Source organism: Gavialis gangeticus, unplaced genomic scaffold, assembly GCF_001723915.1.
Source record: "Gavialis gangeticus isolate Ggan-Ray unplaced genomic scaffold, GavGan_comp1, whole genome shotgun sequence".
Lineage (NCBI taxonomy): Eukaryota > Metazoa > Chordata > Crocodylia > Gavialidae > Gavialis > Gavialis gangeticus.
Window position 1 is genome coordinate 179,964,857 of NW_017728992.1, and position 9,654 is coordinate 179,974,510.

At 44.8% G+C, this 9,654-nt stretch overlaps 1 protein-coding gene across 1 annotated transcript in view; it reads right to left on the reverse strand.

Moving 5' to 3' along the window:
- The window catches only part of EXT1 (exostosin glycosyltransferase 1), a 61,655-nt gene extending 53,596 nt beyond the window's left edge, over positions 1-8,059 (reverse strand). The window contains exons 1-3 of the mRNA XM_019519462.1: positions 8,017-8,059; positions 7,627-7,811; positions 3,615-3,722 (exon numbers count right to left, since the gene is read on the reverse strand). Coding sequence (XP_019375007.1) covers positions 3,615-3,722; positions 7,627-7,811; positions 8,017-8,059 — 336 coding nt within the window. The remainder of the gene's footprint in view (positions 1-3,614; positions 3,723-7,626; positions 7,812-8,016) is intronic.
- Between the last annotated feature and the right edge of the window lie 1,595 nt (positions 8,060-9,654).

A 9,654-nucleotide genomic window follows, 5' to 3' on the forward strand; every position in this document is an offset into this window, starting at 1 on the left:
ACCTCAGTTTATCCAACCCCCTGCTCAAGGCAGGACCATCCCCAACTAGATCATCCCAGCCAAGGCTGTCTAGCTGGGTCTTAAAAACCACCAAGGATAGAGAGTCCACAAGCTTTCTGGGTCATTTGTTCCAGTGTTTTACTACCCTCCTTGCGAGGAAGTTTTTTTTGTAATAGCCAACCTAAACTTCTCTTGCTGCAACTTGAGACCATTGTTCTTCATCCTGTCATCTGCCACTGCTGAGAACAGTCTAGCTTTCATATCAGGCTACTGCATTCTAACCAGCTCAGTTCTCATAAACCTTTCCTTATATTGAATTTCAGGGCTAATGGTATGTATACACACATGCACACACTGAATGCACTGTACTGTTATTTGCGTATTCCATCTACTTATGAGATTAATTTAAGAAACCCACATCTCCAACACACGCATGCATCTTGCCTAAGATACTCCTGATCCAAGTACAATTATTCTTCAAGTATGGTTCTGAAGATCCTTAGCTGAAAAAGATTGTTGTGCACTTTCATACACTCCCATATGAAACGGTTTCACAAGAAATTTACTTTAGATCACGAGTCAAAGTTTTAAGATCAGAGACAAAGAATTTGTGGAGGATCAGGTAAATGCTAAAATCCCTTGTAGCATATTAGTTGTATGCAGGCAGTGCCTAGGGCTCCCCCACAGGATAACAGCATCACACTATTAGGTGCTGTACAAATCGTAAGAAAGAGCCTCTGCTTTCAACACTTTACAATCTAAGACCTTGCCTTGTTGAACTGGGGCCTATGGTGACAAGGACCAGGGCCAAAGAAAGTAGGATACACCATGAAAGCAAAGGAGTCAGGGTGGTAAACTGGCCTCTGGCATATTATGATCTACTGCTTCCCACTCTCTGCAAAACAAGTAGCACATGAAGAATGGGTGATAGGGAAGCAATCACAGCATATGCAAATGACAGATCTTACTATACCAGAGTTTATATTGTTGTACCACAAACCTCAGTAACCTTACAGGGATTAAAAGGTGCTTTTATGAGAGAGAGAGAGATCAAGATGGATCAAGACAGATCAAGAAAAACCCTTCATAATCCATGAGAACTGGGTGCATCTACACAAGATGCTGACTATGCAGTAGCTGAAAAATACTGCGCAGTAGTGCGTCACAGCGCTAATACGCTACTGTGAGGTAGAATTAGGCCACTGAGCAGTAGGGTCACCTAAAAGATGTTTGCTGGTGATACTGCGCAGTAACTCCAGTTACTGGACATTTATTTAGTGCTTGCTAATACAAGTACTAAATAAATATGCAGTCACGACTGCACAGTAGTGTCTTGTGTAAATGCGCCCAGTGAGTAGTTTGTCAACAGACAGCTTCTTGCAGGTACAGGGTTAAAGTGCTGCCTGTTAACATTCTCAACCGCAATCATGCTACAATGAACGCAATGTAGGGTAGCAATGGGCCATTATTTCTAATAGCTTTTGTGATGGGTATGAACACAACATGAAATTGGACACCCATTCCCAAGAATGGCACACTATTTCAATGCAGAAGCAGTTGTGACTCCAAAGCTTGCTGCAGAGATTTACCATTCTAAAGACTACGCTTTACATATATGTCGGCAAACGTCACACCAAAGTAAAAACATTTCTTAGACTGTTGTACTTCCAGCCTGTTACCACAGCTGAAAAGCAAAACCATAGTTCCTCTTTTACTGGTGTTTGTCTAGTAATCATTAATCCACTTGTCCAGAGACAGGTGGGGAAAAATGATGTATTAATGCTAATCTGGGAGGATTACACTAGAATTATAAAAGCTGGATGACGTCTTCATAACAGGTCATTTAGGTAATGGTGCGGGAGAAAACACCCAACAAAAATAAATGCGGGAGGACTAGATTAAGCTTTCCTGGAGCTAAACTCATGCTCTGATGACGAGAATATGCAAATAAAAACATCCGAGCTGTTCTAAAACAGGAAATGAAAAACTGTAACATAACAAAAACATTTCCCAGAGCAGACATTCAGGCCTCATGCCAACTCTTTAAAAACATTGTTAATAACGGCGCAGTGGCTGCTCAATATGGAAGCAGCTGTGAAGAGAACGAATGGCATGTTACAGGAAAGCACAAAGATCAGCAAATTATATTTAAAAAAAGGGGGAGAGAAATAATTCTGCTCACAAAACTGTGAAGCAAAAATTAAATGTTGCTTTTCTACTTGCAGCTTACAATTAATGAATAGTAATAGTTACCTCCTAAATAGGGTTTTCCAGGCCAGATTGTTAAAGGTATTTTGTTGCTTTAAGATGTAGACTAGTACCTAGAGGGATTTTCAGAACCATCAAGATCTTTAGTGTCCAAGGCATCTAAATACTTTTAAAGGCTTTTCTACATGGTGAAATAACTAAGAATGTCCACCTACTTAACAAATGGGTTAAAACACATGCATGCTCTCTCTCTCTCGCGCACACACACACCCCCTCTCACCATGAAGGAATTTCCATGCAGGAAAGTAGTGTTCAGCACAGTTTTTGCCTTCCAAATTCCTATCAGAGTTTATTCTGTAAGAACTTCCCTATGTGACCAGCCCTAAAAATGTTGCCCTTCCTGGATTAGTGAATGCTTTGGAAAAGACCGCCAGAATCACAATACCTATGTACTGATGAAGAAACTGAGGCATGGAGAGAAAAGGTTATTTGCCCAAGACATAGTGGCAAAGCCAGACACAGAACCCAGCTCTTTGAGATCTCTGTCTAGTGCCCTTTCCTGCTGTTCAACAACTGCAGGCTTGCTTGTTCTTTAATAGATACAGCTTTGGAGCAACCAGTTCTTAACGGCAGTTTCTTGACCGTACATTCCTGTGCACTCTTTCCCTCAAATCTGTTAGAAGCCAAACACTGAAGCAGCCTGACAGATGTGGGAAAAAAAAAAAAATCTCAGAGTGAATTTATATATGGAAGAGAAGACACTTAATGCAACAAGCATCAGTATTAATACATATGCAATTCTTCAGCTTCCTTTCATTCCAGGATCTCAGGGAGATAAGCAAGTAAGTGAGTTCCCATGATATTTTCCAGAGACAAGTGACATCACTTCTACCTTTTAAATGAAAAGTCTGGCACAGAAAGGTTAAGGCAAGAGTCTAGTGTCCCTGTCAATGCTGCGCAGGATCCTATCCCCAAAGACAGTCCTTCCAGCATTATCAGCATCCTGTACACAGGGCAGTCTAAATCAAAAAGGCTAGGCTATCCTATGGTATAACTGTGGGTGGCAAAATCTGAATAAAATCTAGCATCTAGTGATGGCTGGCTCTGCCAATGAGATAACACTGTCTTAGAATGGCATCCAGATGCTCCCGACCGAAAGAAATACTGGGTACTCTTAACAAGAATCTTATTCATGTAACTGTGGGGTCTGGTGGCTGCAGTGACCCTCAGGTCAGAAAAATGAATGATGTCATATTAAATGAGTTCATACTGAGCATGACACAGGCAATTCCTTCATGATAAAAATTCTTTTATAGCCCTGACCTTTTGGATTCATCTTCCCTGCAACTTTAGACAGTGGCAGCAATAATCAACTGATCTGCTGAAGGCCACAATCTTTTTCTTACCTGTAATAACAATCTCTCATCCCCAATGACGGCAGCTTGATTCCAATCAATCACTTCAGAAAATGGCAATTCCCATCCATTGCTGAGCATAACTGGGACACAGGCAGCCTACACACAGAATTATTGTATGCATTAGAAGATGAGATGTGCACATGATCATGGACTGGTGCAAACTTTGATGCCCATACACTTGGAATTACTTGCAATTTCTGCAGGTGGCACCAATACCACCCAGAATTTCAGTTCCTCTTCATCTCTAATTTGGTTTGCATTCAGTATTATATGATACTTCTCATGTCTTACCAGCTTGGATTCAGCTAAGATTTCCTACTTTTTATTTGTTACTGTTGCAGCGTAACCACTTGGGATGTGCAACACATTTATCTAAAGGCCAGTAGGCAATGTACAGTTGCCACTGTATAAATAAATCACTGCCGCCATGTGGTCAGCTGGATCAGAACATCAGATTTGAACAACAGTCTTTTGGGCTAAGTACAGACAGTTCAAAAGCCCGAGGCTGAATCAATTCAATATAGCAGGTTAGTCTGAGCTGTGTAGACTGAACCATTAAGCAAGTGAACAGACATTCACTTTTGATTCCAAAAATGCAGCCACATGCCTGCAGTGGGCCAGGCCAGAAGCTGGGGGTGCTAGAGCACACTTTCCTGCTTGGCTGGAGCAGACAATCTAAGCCAAGGCTAGCCTGTCCACCTTGTGAGGGGGGTGTTTGTGGGGGAGGTCCAAAGCATTCTGGGGTGCTGGAGGACTGTGAGTTAACTGGAATCTGGAGGACATCTGGGACAAAAGTACAATAGACTGATGTAACCTAAATCAGTTAAGTCTGATACTACATTCATCCAAGTTCATCTTAAACTGGTTTTAGCCATTCTGAATGTGGTTTATGTGCACTGAATTTCTGTTGCGTTACAGATTTGAACTGGTTTCTGATCACTTATACCAGTTTGTGTAATTTCTGTCCCTAGCCTTGAAGCCAATGCCAAGACTCTTAACTGATTTCAGGGGATTTGGATCAGACTCTTGTTTTAATTCACTTTCTTCTGGACCAAGCCAAGCTTAACTGAATTCCATCAAGATGGTTAGGTCATTTTACAGTCTGAATAGACAAGTGTTACTAAGGATAGGGGAAGAAGTTACTCAAACTGGTTTAAGTAATCAGAAACCGAGTTAAACCTGTAACAGAATAAAAGTTCAGTGCACGTAAGCCAGTTTCAAAATGGCTGAAACTGGTTTAAGATAAACTTGGTTGAATGTAGCATCAGACTTAACTGATTTAGGTCAAAGTGGCTTATGAAACTTCTGTCCCAGACCCCTTCCTGGTTCAGGTTAAATCACAGTCCTGCAGATCCCAGCACGCTTTGCAGCCCTGGGCTGGGCACTGCTGTGCGCTCCAGGGGGGAGGGCTGGCTCTGCCCCTCTGCTCCCTAGCTGGCTTGCTGGCCTCACTGGCTGGCTTGCTCTCCCTGCCAGCAAACCCAGGCTGGGGTCTGAGGCCAGGGAGGGAGGTTAAAGACCCCTTCCCCCACTCAAACTTACTGCTGGCTATGACTGTGGACTACAAATCCCACGGGCACCTGGAAGCAGGAAAAGAATTTATGAGCAAACCTGCAGAGTCCTGTTGCTGTGATTCTTAGCTGCAAATCCCAGAGACCTTGGGGGCAGCAGGAAGAGGAAGTGAACACACAGCCAGAGAGCCGTGCTCTAGTGCTCCCTGGCTTCTGGCCTGAGCCACTGCAGGCATGTGGCTGCATTCCCCAAATCAAAGGTAAATGTTTGTCCAGTTATTTTTCAGTTTAATCTCTGCAGTGTAGACTAACCTGCAAAGACTGAATTGATTCAGCCTTAGCTTTTTGACTGTCTGTAGTTAGCCTAAAAGGGCAGATGGAAACAAAGGTGCCGAGAACTCACTTGATACAAAGAAGATTACAGAATGAGGTAGCACCAGAACTACCATCAACCCTTCTGAATACCAGGCCAATGCCATATACACTGAACCACAGATTTCCCTAGGATTTGCAAACCTTTTAGCTCTATTCATTACTGCAGGGGTGGGCAATTTCGGGCGGAACGCCGCTTACCCAGTTTTGGCAAGCTGTCAAGGGCTGCATGGGTAGCCCTGCCCCTTGGTCGCCACCTTGGGACCAATATCTCAGAGCCAGCACTGGCAGGGCCCTGAGTAGGGTGCAGGCTGGCAGGGGTCTGTGGAGCCAGGCTGGGTTGCACCAGCAGGGAGATGGGGAAGCTGGCCCAGTTCCATTGAGCCCCTGCTGGCCGGGACCCCTGTACTCCTGCTGTCCTGCTCTGGGCCCTACTCGAGCTGACCCCGGGACACTGGTGTGGACCCCACTCTCCCGCTCACTCCCACTGCCCCCCAGCCCTGCAGTACAGGCGGGGGGCAGCATGCAGCCCTGGCCCCCTGCTCCCTGGCACGGAATGAGCTGGTGCTGAGCATGGGGGAAAAGCGGCCCCTCCCACACCCCATGACCAGCACTCTCTGCTGCAGCCGCTTGCAGCCCACACAGGGCTGTCCTGAGCAGGCACAGGCAGCCCCACATGGGCTGCGAGCAGCTGCAGTGCAGGGTGCTGGCCACGAGGCGGGCGAGGGGCCTCTTTTCCCCGTGCTCAGCATTAGAGGAAAGCAGTCCCCCCACTTGCCGCACTGGCCAGTGTTTGCCACTGCCACCTCTGTGCTGCCCTGTGTGCAAGTTCTGGGCAGGCAGCAGCAGCAAACACTGCCTGGCGTGGCAAGTGGGGGTGCCTCAGCGGCTGCTGCCACCACAGCACAGCCCTGACAAGCGAGCCCGGAGCCAGCGTGGGGCCCAGGCTGGCTGCAGGAGCAGGTTACAAGCTGGTGATGAGCGCAGGAAAAGTGGCCCCTTGCCCACCCTGTGGCCGGCACCCCACACCACAGCTGCTCACAGCTTGCATGGGGCTGCCTGTGCCTGCTCAGGACAGCCCCGCATGGGCTGCAAGTGGCTTCAGCAGAGAGCACTGGCCACAGAGCTGGGGAGGGGCCGCTTTTCCCTGGGCTCAGCTCTTCCCCAGGTTCTTTTTCTCCCTGGGGCCCTCCCCTGCCCTTCCCCACCCCTTACCTGAGGTTCTGGCACTGGGGCAGCCACATGGTCCCAGGCCAATAGCCCTTGCTGGGGTTTCCAGCTGGGCGGGGGGGGGGGGGCCAACAGGGCCGGGGGGGCCCTGCTGTTGCAGGGGCCCACTGGGCTTCCCCTGGCTCCTACGCCCCCTGGTTCCTGCCATTTTTGACAGGAACCAAAGACAGATAAATATTAATTTTCTAAATTTTTTAGGGGCTCCGCGGGCTGGACAGAACGGCCTCGCAGGCTGGATCTGGTCCGCGGGTGGTATTTTGCCCACCCTTGCACTACTGCTACCTAAGAAAGGGACATTTTTTTCACTGCAGGATTTTCCAGCAATGGAGGAAATTTAGAGAGTCCTGCCTCTGAGACACAACAGAACAATATTTTGAAACTACAGATAAGAGCCCATTTGAATTTCCTTCTTGCTGTGCTATTTCCAGTTAGGATTTAGAAGAACTGAGACTTCATCTGCATGTTCAAAATGAAGCACAGCAAGATAAACAATGTATAGGCAAGTTTGCTTTGGCTGAATGAAAACAATAAGCTACCCTTATTGCCCCAGGGCTTGCTAGAGGAGGTCAGAGTCTCCACTGGGAATCCAGCCTCACAGCTTGACAAAACACTGCTCTGAACTCATCCAACTTCACATACTCTTCCACGACCAGGGAAACCCTCCTCCTGGAGGTAACATAATTCAATCTTCAGATGAGCTCAGGGCTCACAACCTCCTGGGAAGAAGCTGCCAATTGCTCTAGAAGCATGAATAAAGGCTTTTGCAAAGTAGATTACTATCCACTAGGGAAATTAGACACATTCCCCTCCTCCCCACTTCCTTGATATTGCAAGCTTGATATTGAATTCCACCCAGCATCATCAAAGTTTTAAACCCCAGTACTTACCTGCAAGGCTTCCAGAAACCTGAAGGATCCAAGCCTGCGGCCACGGGGAACCAAACAGAAAGTGGCATTGTGCAGCATTTCACGATAATCATACCTAATGGAAACAGGAGAGGAGAGAGAAAATTTAATTAATGATGAGATCTGGAGTCTTGTGCATGACAACACAAACAGCTGCAGATGTACATCTGGATAAAATCAGCTCTGATCAAACTCACATCTGTATGCTCAACATGTTAAATAGCTTCCCATGTGTGTGTACTTACATGTTTGCATGTGGTTTTTACTTCTGTTCTCCTCCCCCCTCCCCCCCATCTTTATTCATAATTTGAAGGCAATCAAAATGGGAAAGTATTTAAAATCTTCATTGGAAGAGAGGACTTTGGGCCATACCACAGACAAAGAACAAAAGGATTTTGCCTTGAGAATCATCCATTTTATTATGAATCTTTTAACTGTATTATTATATATAGATAAAACTGATGGCTGTTCTTCTGATAGATCTTTGGGACATTTCTGTGCTTGAGAGGACAACACAGACATTAAGACCAATCATCTTCACAAAAATGGAGTGTCAAGGCCCCCACATCAGGGAACCATATGCACCCATTTGCTCACCTTGAGTAAGAACATTCAGCTAACCAACACCAATCGTTCCTGTTCAATAACAGGGGTTATAGTGATTTACACTCAGTGACTGTGACGGCAGGGTATGGGGGGGAGTAGGAGACAGGGAAACATCAGCTTAAAAAAAAAGCATAGAAACACATTTTGACAATTAACCATACAGCTCCATTGACCCATTCCTCAAAATTAAAGCGTTAAGCTAGATGTTACTGTTTTTGTTCTGATTCCATCAATCACTTCAAAGCCATTTACCGAAAACACACATCAAATTCTAACAGTTTCAAGCCAGTTATTAGCTAATTGTACTTCTGGCAAACCTATGGAACTGTATATAGCACTGACCCTGCCAGCCTGCTGGGGCCAAGACAAAAGGATCAAGATTAAATATCCCTCATTTCTCAGGAGTTCCACGGACACCGGGGACAGGTGTTACTTTGACAGTAACTTGTGGCACTGAAATTTTCTAACACTAATAACCTAATTTAATCATAGCCTGCAGGCATTGGAAATTTCTTGGTATGCATATAGAAAGAGGGTATATACACATATAAGTCCAGATCTACTTTTATATTCTCACACAGGCCAGACAGATGGGAGTAAGCCAATTTTCAATTATAAGCCCCGTCATTAGGAAGAGACATCTTGTGAAGCCCCATTTGCTTAAACAAGCGTGTACAGCTAATTTGCACAAGAAAAGGTCACTGTGAATGGATTAAGATTATCTCCACTGAGAGTAAAATAAAAACCATCGTTGCATTAATTAAAAATACAAAACAGACTTCAAAGTGGAAAATTTTTTAACAGGTCTCCAGTTTGGTTAAATAAAAAATGTATGTTCCCCCTGAGTGGCAGCAATTTTTTTTTCTTAACATGGAATATGGATTGGCAACTAAGTCCCAGTTTGGCAGCTTGCAGTGATGCAACACACAAAGGAATATGTTAAGAAGCTGGAATAAAAAAAAGTTCAGTTTTCACATACTGAGAAATCTAAAGCTCATCATTTTAGTGTATATCATATGACAGGAAAGTTTAATAAACACCAAAAATAGAATATTTCCGTAGGGCTAGAATATGCCAGTCATATATCTCCATCATTAGTTAGCTAAAAAATGTTAAATCCTGTTAATACCCTGGATTGCAACAAGACCTGAAAAATGGCAATGGCAGAGCTGCAATGGGAACAGAAAAAAAAAAAAAAAAAACTGAGAAAATTAAAAGCAAGTCCCTGGTAAAAGAGCAATTTTTTGCATTAGGTACCTTTTTATGACTGATTGGTTGATAGGGAGGAAGGTTTTCAAAAGCACAAAATAGAGTTAGGTGATATCTTCCACAGAAAACCAGCAGGCACCTAATTCCCATTTGTGCGTTTGAAAAATCTGCCCCGTGATGTATTGTTCAGACCAT